At 42.7% G+C, this 16,593-nt stretch overlaps 1 protein-coding gene across 4 annotated transcripts; it reads right to left on the bottom strand.

Moving 5' to 3' along the window:
- Positions 1–2,192: 2,192 nt before the first annotated feature.
- ZFP69B (ZFP69 zinc finger protein B) lies at positions 2,193–14,681 on the bottom strand. Of its 4 annotated transcripts, none has more exons than XM_053576237.1 (6): positions 14,655–14,681; positions 13,735–14,151; positions 10,463–10,548; positions 7,657–7,783; positions 7,205–7,303; positions 2,193–3,955 (listed from the first exon to the last, which is right to left on the bottom strand). In XM_053576237.1, the coding sequence occupies exons 2-6, from the start codon at positions 13,859–13,861 to the stop codon at positions 2,805–2,807; spliced, it is 1,590 nt and encodes a 529-aa protein (XP_053432212.1). In that variant the 5' UTR covers positions 13,862–14,151; positions 14,655–14,681; the 3' UTR covers positions 2,193–2,804. The 4 variants fall into 4 exon arrangements, with proteins under 4 accessions (XP_053432212.1, XP_053432211.1, XP_053432214.1 ...); XM_053576236.1 differs by having other exon boundaries at positions 14,482–14,668; XM_053576239.1 differs by having other exon boundaries at positions 7,205–7,300; positions 14,482–14,668.
- Between the last annotated feature and the right edge of the window lie 1,912 nt (positions 14,682–16,593).

Genomic DNA, 16,593 nt, shown 5'->3' with positions numbered 1-16,593 from the left:
TGAATACTAAAGGAATTTTTAGGAGAGTGAAATGTATGGCAGCACCCAGCTGCTTGGGAGGCTGAGGCAAGAGAATCATGTAAGCCCAAGAGCTGGAGGTTGCTGTGAGCTGTGTGACACCACGGCACTCTACCCAAGGGCGGTACAGTGAGACTCTGTCTCTACAAAAAAAAAAAAAAAAAAAGAAATGTATGGCAGCAGATACACAAACATACTAACTTGACATTAAATGATTGTCTATTGCCATTTCTAATCATTTTACATACTCTGTGGAGGAGGATGGGGTAGAAAATACAACCCTGGGCAAAATGCAACCCAACACCATTTTGTTATTGTTGAGACATAGGGTCTTGCTCCATCACCCAGGCTAGCGTGCAGTGGTGCAATTATACCACACTGTACCCTTGAACACCTGAGCTCAAGATATCCTGCCACCTGAGTACCTGGGAATACAGATGTGTGCCATCACGCCTGGATTTTTTTCTTTTACTTTTTAAAGAGACAGGGCTCAGCACCTGCAGCTCAGCAGCTAGGGCACCAGCCACATACACCAGGGCTGGTGGGTTCAAACCCAGTCCGGGCTTACCAAACAACAATGACAACTACAACAACAACAAAATAGCCAGGCACTGTGTTGGGTGCCTATAGTCCAGCTACTTGGGAGGCTAAAGCAAGAGAATTGCTTAAGCCCAAGAGTTTGTTCGTTTTTTTTTTTAAGTTCTTTTTTTATTTTTGGCCAGGGCTGGGTTTGAACCTGCTACCTCTGGCATATGGGACCAGCGCCCTACCCTTTTGAGCCACAAATGCTGCCCAAGAGTTTGTTCGTTTTAAGACAGAGTCTCACTATGTTGCCCTTGGTAGAGTGCCATGGAGTCACAAATCACAGCAACCTCCAACTTTTGGACTAAAGGGATTCTCTTGCCTCAGCCTCCCAAGTAGCTGGGACAACAGGTGCCCGCCACAATGCCCAGCTATTTTCCTGTTGCAGTTGTCATTGTTGTTTAGCTGGCCGTGCCAGGCTCAAACCCACCAGCCTCGGTGCATGTGCTATGGCTGCCAAGCCAAGCCCAAGAGTTTGAGGTTGCTGTGAGCTATGATGCCACAGCACTCTACTGAGGATGACATAGTGAGACTCTGTCCCAAAACAAAACAAAAATAAACTAGAATAAATAGTCAGGATCTCACTATGTTGCCTAGGCTGCTCTACAACTCCTGGCCTCAAGTGATTCTCTCCTCAAATTCTCCCCTCATTTTGCACCTGGCCCCAATACCTATTTTTTAAGTGACATTTAGTGGAACCCTATTACACCCATTCCTTTTTGTCAATGATTCTCAATCAGGGATAAATTTTCCCTCCAAGATACATATGGCAATGTCTGGAGACATTTTTGGCTGTCAAAATTAGGGGAAGAGGCGGCTACTGGCATGTAGCATTGGTATCTTGTGAGGAGAGGCAAATACCAACAGTGCCAAAGTTCAGACATCTGCATTTATGTATTGTCTCTGTCTGCTTTTGTACTAAAACAGAGTACTTTGCCAGACCATCCAGCTCACAACACCTACCATATTTTCTATCTGGCCCTTCACAAGAAAAGGTTGCCAATTCTTGTTCTGTAGGAAACCAGAAAATTGAAATAAGTATCTTGTGTATAGTAAATTATCTATCAATTCTAGAAAACTCACTTTAACATTATTTTCTTAGCTTTTTTTTTTTTTTTTTTTTTTTAGACACTACCCCATTATGTTGTTTAAGCAAGCCTCAAACTCCTGGGCTCAAACAATTCTCCTGCCTCAGCCTCCTGAGTAGCAAGTACTACACAGGCATGTAACACCATGCCCAGCTTAACAATCCAATTTATACCTCTTCTAAAGGGCTATAGGCTTTTATAGGTTTATACAAATGTTGTGGTATATTTTCTGATTCATTAAAGGGATATTTGAAACAATTATTCTCAAAAGCCAATCACCAGATCATTGACTTGCCATGAAATTTTTATTGGCTCATAATGAAATCTGAAAAGTAAAGACAAATATAGGTATTTCCTGAATTAAAACTGATTTAATTCAACATACTTAACATTACGTTCTTCATAATGATTACATATATCTATCCTATGTCCTTTTTTTTTTTTTGAGACAGAGCCTCAAGCTGTTGCCCTGGGTAGAGTGTCATGGCATCACAGCTTACAGCAACCTCCAACTCCTGGGCTTAAGCGATTCTCTTGCTTCAGCCTCCCAAGTAGCTGGGACTACAGGCACCAGCCACAACACCTGACTTTTTTTTTTTTGGTTGTACTTGTCATTGTTGTTTGGCAGGCCTGGGCTGGATTCGAACCCACCAGCTCTCGTGTATGTGGCTGGTGCCTTAGCTGCTTGAGCTACAGGTGCTGAGCCTCTCCTACATCTTAAAATAATAAAATGCCCATTATTTTCTGAAACAGTGCTAATAGCAGGTGATTGGTTTTTAATATACCAAAATTAATAATTGTGCCAAATTATTTTTTAAAATTATTGGTTCTTGAAATCCAAAAGTTGGGAACTGATGATTTAGAGCAGTGGTTCTCAACCGTCCTAATGCTGCAGCCCTTTAATATAGTTCTTCATGTTGTGGTGACCCCCCAACCATAAAATTATTTTCATTGCTACTTCATAACTGTAATTTTGCTACCGTTATGAACCATAATGTAAATATCTGATACGCAGGATGTATTTTCATTGTTACAAAGGGGTCACAACCCACAGGTTGAGAACCACTGATTTAGAGGCTTTGGCTCCAATATAGAGTCTTTGATGTTGAGTATGTTTCACATATCATTGCTGAAGGTATTTCTTAAATGTGTTTTGCAGTGTCTAATAAGTGATGAACTACATCTGAAGGCTTTTCCACATTCATTACAATCATAAGGTTTTTCTCCAGTATGAATTCTCTGATGTTTAGCAAAGGATGAATCATGCCTAAAGGCTTTTCCACAATGACTGCATTCATAAGGTTTGACTCCAGTATGGACTCTTTGATGGATAGAAAGGTGTATTCTCTGGCTAAAGGCTTTCCCACATTCTTTACATTTATATGGTCTTTCTCCAGTATGAGTTCTCTGGTGTTGAGTTAGGTATGTGCTATGGCTAAAGGTTTTACTGCATACGTTGCAAATATAGGGTTTCACACCAGTATGAATAATCTCATGCTGCCTAAGGTGTCTTATCTGGAAAAATGCTTTTCCACAGTCTTTACATATAAAAGGTTTCTCTCTAACATGAGTTCTCAGGTGTTGGATCAGTCCAATGCTCTGGCTGAAAGCTTTCTCACATACCCCACATTCATAGGGCTTTTCCCCAGTATGAATTCTAACATGTTGAGTAAGGGATGAAGGATGTCTGAAGGTTTTCCCACATTCCTTACATTCATAAGGTTTCTCACCAGTATGGATTCTCTGATGTGGAATAAGGGATGAACTTTGACTAAAGGACTTTCCACATTCCTTACATCTGAAAGGTTTCTCTCCAGTATGAATTCTCATGTGTTCAGTAAGGTGAATGAGCTGTTTAAAGATTTTTTCACAAATATTACACTCAAAAGTTTTCATTTTTGTGTAACTCCTTGAACAATGAATTAAATCTAAGTTGTATCTACTTCTTTTTCCAGATGTGTCATATTTATGGCCTCTTTTTCTTAAACGACTTGTTGGTCCTGGGTTAACTTTTAAATTCACATTAATTTCTTTCTCAAATCTGTCAGATGCTTGGCCTCTCTCCTGAGCGCAAGCTTTCTTCCCTTCAGCCATTTCTTGTTGTTCCTGCTTGATTTCTAAATTATCACATTTGGAGATTCTTCCCAATGTAGAATACAAGGTGCTTCCTCTTGGAGACCTTTCTGTCATCAGACCATGGTGTAATTCCTCCCATGAGATGCCTTTCTTTAAGGTTGACTCTTTGGTTTCTGTTTTATTCTTCAAGCCTGAAAGAAATCCAGAAATACAAATGACCCATATTCACTGAACTTCAAAAAAATTAATCACAATGAGAATGACAGGAAAAAATAATATAAACTAAAAATTAAAATAAAAATAAGTTCATATTGTAAATTCATATTATGTTTGAAATAATTTCTAGCTCAAAATTTGTTGCAAAATTTTGAAGTCTATTTGTTATAGTAGTTTAGCCAATCTTAACAAAGGAAGAAATTATATATCTGCATTAAAAATACATTGAAGGCTGGGCACAGTGGCTCACATCTGTAATCCCATTACTCTGGGAGGCCAAGGCAGGCTCAAGAGTTCAAAACCAGCCTGAGCAAGAGTGAGACCCCTCTCTCTACTAAAAATAGAAAAAAGTAGCTGGGTGTTGTGGTGGGTGCCTGTAGGGAGGCTTAGGCAAGAGAACTCTTTGAGTCATGAGTTTGAGGTTGCTGTGAGCTATGACACCATAGCACTCTACCCAGGGCACAGAGTGAGACTCTGTCTCAAAAAAAAAAAAAAAAATGGCCAGGAGTAGTGGCTCACACCTTTAATCCTAGCACTCTGGGAGGCCAAGGGAGGTGCATTGCTTGAGCTCATGAGTTTGAGACCAGCCTGAGAAAAAGTGAGACCCCATCCATACTACAAAATGGAAAAATTGGCTTGGTGCCTGTGGCTAGCAGCTAGGGTACCAGCCACATACACCAGAGTTGGTGTTCAAACCTGGCCCAGGCCTGCCAAATAACAATGACAACTACAATCAAAAACAGCTGGGTGTTGTGGCAGGTGCCTGTGGTCCCAGATACCTGGGAGGCTGAGGCAAGAGAATCACTTGGACCCAAGAGTTTGAGGTTGCTGTGAGCTGTGATGCCACAGCACTCTACCCAGGGCAACAGCTTGAGACTCTGTCTCCAAAAGAAAAGAAAAAGACACTGAAGAGAAGCACTGAAAAAGCAGTAAGAGAGAGAGGAAACAAAAATTATTAAACTAGCTGATGGAGGAAAGGAACTAAGGTGATAAGGTCTGTATAATCTATTGTAGTCATATAGCACAGTGCCATAAGAACACACAAATTGTGGAATCAGAATGATTAGAAATAAAATACTTATCGATATTTGCAGTGAATAATGTGTACTTCTTTCCTGAAATTTCTGAGGGAAAAATAAGGATGTGCATTATACATGGTACATGGGTCATTACAAAAGTTTTGAGATACACAAAAATCAAGAAACATAATCCATCCAAAAGGAAAAAAATGAAGCCCTTCCAGCAATACTGGAAGACCAAACTCACATAGGTGACTCAGAAAGGACACAACTGACCATATTTCTTAGAAGCAAAATAATGAACCATAACACAATCTGTCTAAAACTTTCATAGTGGCCCATATACTAAATTCCATAGCTATAGCCGGGCGTTGTGGCGGGCGCCTGTAGTCCCAGCTACTCGGGAGGCTGAGGCAAGAGAATTGCTTAAGCCCAGGAGTTGGAGGTTGCTGTGAGCTATGTGAGGCTACGGCACTCTACTGAGGGCCATAACGTGAGAGTCTGTTTCTATAAAAAAAAAAAAAAGAGTGAGACCTCGTCTCTAAAAAATAACCAGGCATTGTGGCGGACGCCTATAGTCCCACCTACTTGGGAGGCTGAGGCAAGAGAACAGCTTAAGCCCAAGAGTGTGAGCTTGCTGTGAGCTGTGACGCTATGGCACTCTACCGAAGGAGACCAAGTGAGGACTGTCTCAAAAAAAAAAATCAAAAGATTTCTTTCCTGAAAGTTTGGGCCAAATATGTGGGCGCAGGTTATACACAGGAACACATTATACACAACAAAATATGGTACTCCACTAAGTGGTAGCTGATTTCACTGTATATTTCTTTTTTTTTTTTTTTTTGTAGAGACAGAGTCTCACTGTACCGCCCTTGGTAGAGCGCCGTGGCGTCACACGGCTCACAGCAACCTCTAACTCTTGGGCTTACGCGATTCTCTTGCCTCAGCCTCCCGAGTAGCTGGGACTACAGGCGCCCGCCACAACGCCCGGCTATTTTTTTGTTGCAGTTTGGCCGGGGCTGGGTTTGAACCCGCCACCCTCGGCATATGGGGCCGACGCCCTACTCACTGAGCCACAGGCGCCGCCCCACTGTATATTTCTTAATCTGCCTCCTTCTTCCTCTTTTTTAAGATGGGTTAATGTGGGGGGTGGAGCCTTGGTGTGTGTCACACTTCATGGGGGCAAGACATGATTGCAAGAGGGACTTTACCTAACAATTGCAATCAGTGTAACCTGGCTTATTGTACCCTCAATGAATCCCCAACAATAAAAAAAAAAAAAAAGAGAAGAGAAAATTGATGAACTACAGCTGAATTTAACAACATCCTGGAAAGGAAGACACAGGAGAATTCTGGCAGGGTAATCCCAGCCTGTAAAATCCAGGACCAGGAACAATTAAACTCTATTGTTTAAGCATGCATACTAAGACAGTGAAACTATAAAGAAAAGTGAAGACGTGGTTATTATAAAGGCAGGGGCAATAGCTATCTTAAGGAGCATGTGAGCAGGGCAATGCCGATTTGTATAGAGGTTCATAAATTAAAAAACAAAAACCTAAAAAAAAAAAAAAAAAAAAGATGGGTTAATGTAGGACTAACAGAGGCCAGCTTGGCAAAAACTGTCACCGTTACTGTTCATAGATGTTGAAGAAGATTGTTAAAGGCCATTGTTATTTGGTAAGAAGGAATTCTGTCATTTCTCAAAAAGCCACAAAGTATCTAGCACGAAAAGTTAAATTATACAAGTTAAAAAGAGAATCAGAATTATAGCTGTGATCATAGAATAATATTTAGAAAAAAACTGGAAAATAAAATTATTGAAAGGAAATGAAACCAATGATAAAATGACATAAGAATCCAGTGAAGTAGATTATATTTAATGAGAGACTTATGTACATCTAAATCTACATGGGAAAGAAACTGATCAGAGCAAGGTTCAGAATACTAGAGAAAGTGGTAAAAATCATGAAGGTCAGATCAAAAGAAATGACAATGAATGTTAACTCTGATGAGAAAGGCATCTCTTTTCCTCTGACTCCAGAGAGATTAAGGAGATGTAAGTGTGGGAAACAAGTAACAAAAATGATAGAACCAGCTTTCTTGTGGGTCTTATTTAAATGGCTTTAGCCTTCCCCACTGCTTGGAGAAGGTTTGAGGGGAATTCTCTGGCCAGCATCACAAAAGCCCCATCTGCCTTGCTCTTACCTGAACTTGCATATCCTAAAATCTGTCCCTCCATCAGCCATGGTTCTTCTCCTTTCTCCAACTGGGAAATCACACCAGGTTTGGAAAACTGGTATCCTGCTTATGGGGAAAAAAAAGGTGTATGTGCTGAGTCAAAGAGCCATCCCAAGAATTTAAAAATGGTCCTTTGATATTCAAGTCTTCTAAAGATAGTAGAGTAGAAAGACCACAGCAATCCTGACTTGGTGTTCAGATGGAATTAGAAACCTCTAATGTAAACCCAAAGCCCAAGAAAAACACTTAATTTAGAAACAAAAATTTTTTTTTTGCAGTTTTGGCAGGCGCCAGGCTTGAACCCGCTACCGCCAGTATATGGGGCCGGCGCCCTACTCCTTGAGCCACAGGCGCCACCCTAGAAACAAAAATTTTATTCCAAAAGGCACGTCCTATTTTCAAGGGGAATCTATGCTTACCCACTGAGACCAGGTTGCCATAGTTCTCCAGCATCACCTCCCGATACAGATTCTGGTGGGCAGGGGCCAGCTGCCTCCATTCTTCCTGGGTGAAGTCCACAGATACGTCCTTGAAGGTTAACAGTTCCTAGAACATCAAATATGTTCCTTTTCAGCCAGAGTTCAGGAAATTGTTCTGACTTTGTCTAGATGCAAAGAGATTCTAGTCAAGTTTTCCTGGTACCCTCTTGCTAATCATTTGGTTGCAGAGTAGTGAGCTGCTTTTACAGCTTACAATTTAGATGAAGAGAAAGTGTTCATGAAATATTAAAGAAGGTTACAGAACTGTGTGCAGTAATTTAGATTAAGGACAATAAAGTTAAGGAGTATTTGGGGAAGGGGAGAATTCAAAAGCAGCAAGGCCACAGGTACCTGGGCTGGTCTCAAAGAATTGGTTAAAATGAGAATATTTTAGCATGGGTACAATACCCTTAGCTGTATTTTTTTGTTAATAAGAAAAGTATGAGAGAACAGCATGTTTTTGGAGGGAGCATGAATTCTGACTATAAGGAAGACACCTTGACCGAGGCAGACACTCTGCATTGTGAAGTACAAGAGTCTGTTATATATGATCTACACAAATTAAACAACCATTTGCTAGTTCTTTTCTAAAAATACTCCCAAATACAAAGAGAATTCAAAGGCCAGAATGCTGAAATAATAACAAATCCCCCAAGTATGGACACTACTTTAATGCTTTTTATGTACCATAAATAATTCTAAAATTCATTTCTGGCCTACAGGAAAAATGAATTTGAGGTGAGGCATGGTGGTTCACACCTGTAATCCTAGCACTCTAGGAGGCTGAGGCAGGTGGACTGCTTGAGCTCACGAGTTCCAGCCTGAGCCAGAACAAGACCGTGTCTGTATAAATAGCCTGGCATTGTGGCAGGTGTCTATAGTCCCAGCTACTCGGGAAGCTGAGGCAAGAGAATTACTCCAGCCTAAGAGTTTGAGGTTGCTGAGAGCTATGATACCATAGCACTCTATCAAAGGTAACAAAGTGAGACTCTGTTTTAAAAAAAAAAAAAGAAAAAAGAAAACTGAATTTGAAGAAGGCTAACCACACAGGATTAAACCCTATGATTAAATGTGATTAAACTACATGGTTTTATTAGCTAAGAATACTCCATGCTAAAACTCTTCTATTCTCCAATAACATCTCCTAGTTCTCTGACTGTAATTTTCCTAAGGTTCCCTCTGGAGTTTGGTAGTGTAGAGCTGTGCCAGTTGCCAGTGAAGTAAGTTTTCTGATTAGCTCATTTATGATATACAGCACACTGTTAAACTGCTCTTAGAAGTTTTCCTTCCTTTTCTATTCAGCCCATTTAGTTTGTGTCCTTTCTGACTTGTTAGTATCTTCTCTGCTCATTTCTCTTTTCAGCTACAGTTTTGCTTCAAGACTTGACCAAAAAACTTCTCTTAAAGGTCATTAATGAAGTTTATGACTTTTGTTGATTTTAAAATGTTGCTTGAAATGACTTTGTAACATTTGTCTTTCTCCCAGGTAATACCTGTGAGGTTTTTGTTTTTTGTTTTTTTTTTGTACAGACAGAGTCTCACTTTACCACCCTCGGTAGAGTGCCGTGATGTCACAGGACTCACAGCAACCTCCAGCTCTTGGGCTTTTGCAATTCTTCTGCCTCAGCCCAGAGCAGCTGGGACTACAGATGCCCGCCACAATGCCCAGCTATTTTTTGGTTGCAGTTCAGCCGGGGCTGGGTTTGAACCCACCACCCTCGGTATATGGGGCCGGCGCCCTCACTGAGCCACAGGCGCCACCCAATATCTGTGAGTTTTGAGAACAAGAACTAAATTTTATTTATTTATTATTATTATTTTTTTAGAGACAGAGTCTCACTTTGTCACCCTCAGTAGAGTGCTGTGACATCATAGCTCACAGTAACCTCCAGCTCTTGGGCTTAGGTGATTCTCTTGCCTCAGCCTCTCGAGTAGCTGGGACGACAGGCAATGGCCACAACGCCTGGCTTTTTTTTGTTTTGTTTTGTTTTTTTGTTGCAGTTGTTATTGTTCTTTAGCTGGCCCGGGCCGGGTTGGAACCCGCCAGCCTTGGTGTATGTGGCTGATGCTGTAACCTCTGTGCCACAGGCGCCGAACCAAGGACTAAATTTTATACTTCCTCTCTCTCTCTCCTCCCTCCTCCTTTTCCTTTTCTCTCTCTCTTTCTCTTACACACGTAAATTCTCACACACTCACTCACATACACACACCAGCACACTTTTTAAATTTGCTGGACAAATGACTAGCGATTCGCTAAAAACAAGGTTTACTGGGGAGGATTATTACTGGTGGGAAATTACCTGCAAAATCAATTGAGGTAGGCCCAGTTCAACTGAGGTTTTCCCTGAGGAAGAACAGGCTAAGAAAAACCAATTCAGGAAGTCCAGCCAAAAAAATCAAAGTCCAGAGCACTTAAAGTCTGAAAAACAACATCAAGAAAGTGACCAGAGGGTGGCACCTGTGGCTCAGTGAGTAGGGCGCCAGCCCCACATACCGAGGGTAGCAGGTTCAAACCTGGCCTCGGCCAAACTGCAACCAAAAAAAAAAATAGCCGGGCGTTGTGGCGGGCGCCTATAGTCCCAGCTGCTTGGGAGACTGAGGCAAGGAATTGCTTAAGCCCAAGAGTTTGAGGTTGCTGTGAGCCATGTGACATCAAGGCACTCTACCAAGGGCAGTAAAGTGAGACTCTGTCTCTAAAAAAAAAAAAAGAAAGAAAAAAAGAAAGTGACCAGAAACTCCAACCCACCTGGGATTCTGCTGTCAGGGGCTCAGGGGTCACTTCATCCTCTAAACTTTCTCCCTGGGTCACATCAGTATCCTGAGATAGTAGAGCTAGGGAAGGAAAAGAGCCATGAGATTACATCTCCCCAAGTCCCCCAAACACAAAAACTGCCTGCAGACCCACTGAATGTGGCTCCTTCCCCAATAGATGCACAAAGAAGGACATTCAGAGTGACTCAAGAGCAGTATGCCTCCTTAATGAGCATATTGCTTTAGGCATTAACATTTCCCACTGGTCTCAGATCTCTCAGGCCAATCCTTTGTTCAAAAATCCTCAAAGGCTAAAATGGCAACTCAAAGTACTGTTTTTAAAAAATCCTCATAACCAGGAGTTGTGGCAGGCGCCTGAAGTCCCAACTACTGGGGAGGCTGAGGCAAAGAGACTCGCTTGAGCCCAAGAGTTGGAGGTTGCTATGAACTATGACGCCACAGCACTCTACTGAGGGTGACAGAGTGAGACGCTGTCTCAAAAAAAAAAAAAAATCCTCAAAGGTTCCCCCACAACCAGTCCAAAGCTACTTCTCTATGGATGATCTCCCTCTAAATGTCATCCTCCACCCACTAAGCACACCTACTCATGTAATTCTTTTTCTTTTCTTCTCTTTTTATTAAAAAGTTCATATTAAAGGGCGGCGCCTGTGGCTCAGTTGGTAAGGCGCCAGCCCCATATACCGAGGGTGACGGGTTCAAACCCAGCCCCAGCCAAACTGCAACCAAAAAATAGCCGGGCGTTGTGGCGGGCACCTGTAGCCCCAGCTACTCGGGAGGCTGAGGCAAGAGAATCGCTTAAGCCCAGGAGTTGGAGGTTGCTGTGAGCTGTGTGAGGCCACGGCACTCTACTGAGGACCATAAAGTGAGACTGTGTCTCTAAAAAAAAAAAAAAAAAAAGTTCATATTAAAAATATGAACTAGGAATTAAAACACATGAATTATTATTCAAATATTTTATTCCAGCTTTTTGTCATGAATATTGAACCCCATATATCCACCACTTAGATTCAACAATTAACATATACCACCATATTTTATTTATCTGTACTTTTCTGAACCATTTGAAAGTTGTAGACATCATGATATTTCATCCCTCAATACTTCAAATAAGGACCTTTTCCTGCATAACCACAATGTCATTCATCACACCTACAAAAATTAATAATAAATCTATAGTGCCATCTAAATATTCAATCTAGGCCAGCCATGGTAGCTCACGCTTGTAATTCTAACAATCTGGGAGTCCGAGACAGGTGGATTGCTTGAGCTTACGAGTTTGAGACCAGCCTGAGCCAAAAGCAGGAATCTGTCTCTACTAAAAATAGAAAAACTAAGGCCAGGCATGATGGCTCACACCTGTAATTCTAACACTCTGGGAGGCTGAAGCAGGTGGATTGCCTGAACTCACAGGTTTCAGACCAGCCTGAGCAAGTGTAAGACCCTGTCTCTAAAAAATAGCTGGGCTTTTTGGCAGATGCCTGTAGTCCCAGCTACTTAGGAGGCTGAGGCAAGAGGACCACTTGAGCCCAAGCTTCAGTTTGCTGTGAGCTATGATGCCATGGCACTCTACTCAGGGCAGCGACCAAGCAAGACTCTGTCTCTAAATAAATAAATATTCAATCCATATTCAGATTTCTTCAACTGCTCCCAAACTATCTTTTATTCTAGGGTTTTTCCAAACCAGGAGTTAATAAAGGTTCATACCTTCAAAGTGGTTGTTACGTCTAGTTTCTTTTACTCTACAATAGTACTTTCCTATTTTTCATGACACTTTTTAAAAGACAAGAATAGTCTGACTGTATCCTGATGGTGAGGTTTACCTTATTTCTCCCCTGTATTTTCTGTAAACCAGAAGTTCAGCCTTGAAGCTTAACTAAAGATCAGGTTGAACATTTTTGGTAGGGTGATACCATGTGCTTAATATTACATTACCCAGAAATACAAAATGTCAAGTTATCCTGTTGTTGGGACATTTGGTTAAGAGAGTGACCATCAGACCTCACCATACGTTCTTTCCTTGACATTTAGCATAATCTAAGAGGGTAATACTTTGATACTATGTGAATATCTGTTCCCCATCAACCTTTCAATTATTTCATTTATAGTATTCTATCATTTGTTCTACAGAATTATTGGCAGGTGTTTCTGTAAAGAGCTCTCTCTCACCAACTGCAGATGATCTAAAATGCAAGGTAAATGCATCATTCATTCCCATGACAATCTATTTTTCAAAGTAAGGAATCATCATATTAATTGCCTCCAATGTTGCAAATGAGTTTTTCCCCCTCATTTTTCTCTATTTTAAGTGTGACTGTGAGCTGTGGAATCTCATTTATTCAAGCTGTTACAATCAATTTGGACACTTAAACTGTCCCAGATGTGTCCAGTGGCAGCCCCCTGAACCTGGCTCCTGCATCCTTTTGACACACGTCCATCAGTCCTTATGCTCTTCCCTGCTTTCTAGCACAAGTCTAGCTCTAGACTCACTTGAGACTTCCCCTGCTGCCTTCTACTTCTGACCCAACCACCAACTACCTGTGTGATCCTGGGCAGGTCTCCCATTTGATTTACAGTTCCCCAACTGATAGAAGAAAGAAAATCAGGTAAGTCCCTCCTGCCACACATGCTCACAGGGAAGATGAAAAGAAAACATATGTAGCAGAGGTGCCTATAGCTCAGTGGGTAGGGCGCCGGCCACATACACTGAAGCTGGCAGGTTCGAACCTGGCCCAGGCCTGCTAAACAATGGCAACTGCAACAAAAAATAGCCAGGCATTGTGGGGGGCACCTGTAGTCCCAGCTACCTGGGAGGCTGAGGCAAGAGAATTGCGTAAGCCCAAGAGTTTGAGGTTTCTGTGAGCTGTCACTTCACAGCACTCTACCCAGAGGGACAACTTGAGACTCTGTCTCAAAAAATAAATAATTAGGGTGGCATCTGTGGCTCAAGGAGTAGGGTGCCAGCCCCATATACCAGAGGTGGTGGGTTCAAACCGGGTCCCAGCCAAAAACTGCAAAAAATAAAATAAATAAATAAAAACATACATAGCTAGGACATTGCAGTTATCCTTTTAGGCTGAACTGACCACTAGTACTTAGGAAAACCGCAGACCAGAAGCCATAACAAGAACTCCAGAGATGTTTCACCCGATTATCCCCCCAAGACGCGCTTCCACTCCGCCGTCCACCATCTTTTACACACAGGGGGCGACGGCTTTTCCTCCCTCCCACCCGTCAGTTTACTCTCACCTTCTTGTTTAAACAATTTAGTCACATCCTCCCACCGGGGCGGCCCCTCCTCGGCCTTCTGTGGATGGTGCAACTTCATCCTGGTGCTGGCCTCGGTGGGCAGGGAGGTCAGGAGCCGCTGCGGCATGATGACTTCCGCCTCCTTTCTGAGCAACTCTCTGTCTCAGCCCGCAGGCCTGTCCACTTCTGGGAGGAAACTGCTGGAACCTCCGATAGGAGGCTTCACAGGTGACCTGTAGTCACCACTTCTGCTCCTCTGAAGCCTCATCATCAGGAACACGGGAAGCATACAGCACCAAAATCTGGGCTCTGGCCTCGTTTCTGTCAACGGCTATCAAGACCTGTCTCCCAACCTGAGCTCCAGCAGGAGGTGCTAGGTGTTTATTCTCAGCAGCCACCTCTCCAGTCCCCTGCAGACTAGGGGTAGAAAACTAGATTAGAGTCTAGACTGAGGCTCAGGGTCAGGGTCCCAAAGCTTAGAACTTACACAAACCACTGTCAAATTTTTACATTTTTACAAAAGACACATGGAGATGGTGGACAGACACAGCCCACAAGGTCCACAACACCCTGCAGGTATCACTTAGGGGCAGAGACGAATACACCCCAATTCTTTCTCTTGGGCAGTAATTATGTCTCAAGCAGTCTGGAATTTGGAGTCCCAGCTCCTTCACTTATCAATGGTGGCAAGTCCCGTAACCGCTCGGATCCCACGCCTTCCTCCCTAAACAAGAGGCGAAACCTCACCTCGGTGGCAAGGCTGGACCCGCCCAGCCCGGCCTTCGCGGTCTTTGTCCGAGCTCCCTGCGGGGCTGCGCAGAGCACCGCGCGAGGCAGGGATGCCGCGGGGCCCAGGTCGCACTGCCCCTGCTCCGCCCCCTACCCGAACCCCAGAAAGCACTCCGGGCTACCCCTCTTACCCGCCGGACCGCACGCTCCCGCCTGCCCGCAGCTCCCAGCCCCGCGCAGCGCGCCTGCGCGGTGGCGGCCTCGCGCGTCCTCCCCAGCACCCGCCCGCCGCTGCCTTTGGGGGCCCCGGGATCCCAGCCCGGCGTGGTCCCGCCCTGCTCCTGCCGCAGCAGCCTATGTCCCTGTGTCCCAGATGCTGCAGCAGAGACCCAGGTCTCCTCTGCTGACGATATGCACATAAAAATTTCTCGGTAAGCATTTGCAATCTTTGCCAATGTTGAAACAACACTAGCGCAGAAACATACCACCGTCCCTGAATAATGTGCTCCTGGGGAAAGACTGCACATTTGATGGGGTCCAGTGTTTTATTAAAAGAATACCAGGATCAGGTAGCTTTTTGTTCTAGTGTTCAAGAATTTTTCGTGTTAATTGCTCTCCTTGTATTTCTGAAATGCCAGAAAATACACATAAACAAGAGAACGATTATTACCTGTAATCTCACCAAGCGGAGGTAACTGTTGCTAAGGGTGCACAGCTTTTCTCTCTTTCTCTCTCTCTCTCATACACACCGTTTATGTTTTTTCATGAATTTTTATCTATTTTCCATAAAAGCGATTTATGGTGTTTTATTGCTGGGTTTTCTCCCCTCAGAAAATTAAGAATACATCATTCCAAATACATTTCTACATCAATAGCTTACAAAAATAACAATTTAGAAAATGGAATAAAATTATAGCAGTTGCTATAGTTCTTATGAATGTGCTATCCCAAAATTTATATTGAAGCCCTACAATCTTACTATATTTTGGAGTCAGAGCCTTTATGGAAATAATTATGATTAAATAAGGTCTGAAGGGTGGGGCCCTGGTCCCATTGTATTAACGTCCTTATAGGAAGAGACACCAGGGAGCTCACTGTGTCCCTCCCTCTTCTCCCTTTTTCCTCCTCCTACCTTCTCCTCCCTCTCCCTCTGTCTCTGGGACACTGCAGGCACTTAGAGGCTATGTGAGGACTTAGGGAGAAGACTTCCCGCTGCAAGAGTGCTAGTCAGAAACTAAACCTGCCAGACCTTTATCTGGAACTCTAGTCTCCACAACTGTGAGGAAATAAATTTCTATTGTTGAAGCTACCCAGTCAATGGTAGTTTGTTACAGGAGCACAAACTGATGAAAATAGTTGGGTAATGATGGATTATTCAACTAATGTCATTAGGACAACTAGCTACCCATTTAGGGAACTGTTTTAGTTTTTAGTTTTCCTGGCATAACAAAATACTACAGACTGGGCTTAAACAGCAGAAATTAGTTTTCTCAGAATTCTGGTGGGTAGGAAATACAAGGTCAAGGTGTGGGCAAAATAGGTTTCATTTTCCTTGCTTGTAGGTGGCCGTATCTTGCTGTATGCTTACATGACCTCTTCTTGTGCTTGAGGAAAGTGAGCTCTCTTGTATCTCTTCTTTTAGGGACCCTCATCCCACAGATTAAAGCCCCACCCGATAGCCCCATTTAACCTTATTACTTCCTTAAAGCCTCTATTTCCAAATATAGTCAAATTAGGAGTTAGGACTTCAACATACATATGAATTTGGGAGGGGGACACAAACTTTCACTTCATAATAGGAACAAATCAGATTGGCTTCCTACCGTACATGTTACACATCATACAACTTCAGGAAAGTAAAGTTTTGTTTTAAAGTTAAAAGGCAAAACTATTATTCAAAGAAAGGTGATTCTATACATAGTTTTGAGATAAGAAAGTATTTTGTACATTGTTTTGTGATGAAGGCTCTTTTATATGCAAGTAACTAGCTCACCAGAATTGCTTTCTAAGTTAAAGTGATTATTAGTAGTATTATTGGAAATATTCTGGAGTATCTTCAGGGATCTAAGTAAACACTGATGAGTCCAGTCTGTGGAAGGTTTCATGTATATACATACACACCATAGTTAA

This window comes from Nycticebus coucang, chromosome 22 (genome assembly GCF_027406575.1).
Source record: "Nycticebus coucang isolate mNycCou1 chromosome 22, mNycCou1.pri, whole genome shotgun sequence".
Lineage (NCBI taxonomy): Eukaryota > Metazoa > Chordata > Mammalia > Primates > Lorisidae > Nycticebus > Nycticebus coucang.
Note: the sequence above shows the minus strand (reverse complement) of the source record. Positions and strands in the feature narration are given on the sequence as shown.

Coding starts and splice junctions, on each gene's coding strand:
- ZFP69B (XM_053576237.1), bottom strand. CDS start 13,861: ATGCCGCAGCGGCTCCTGACCTCCCTGCCCACCGAGGCCAGCACCAGG. Junction 7,784..10,462: donor CCCTGACAGCAGAATCCCAG/GTGGGTTGGAGT, acceptor TTGATGTTCTAG/GAACTGTTAACCTTCAAGGA. Junction 3,956..7,204: donor TTTAGGATATGCAAGTTCAG/GTAAGAGCAAGG, acceptor GATTTCTTTCAG/GCTTGAAGAATAAAACAGAA.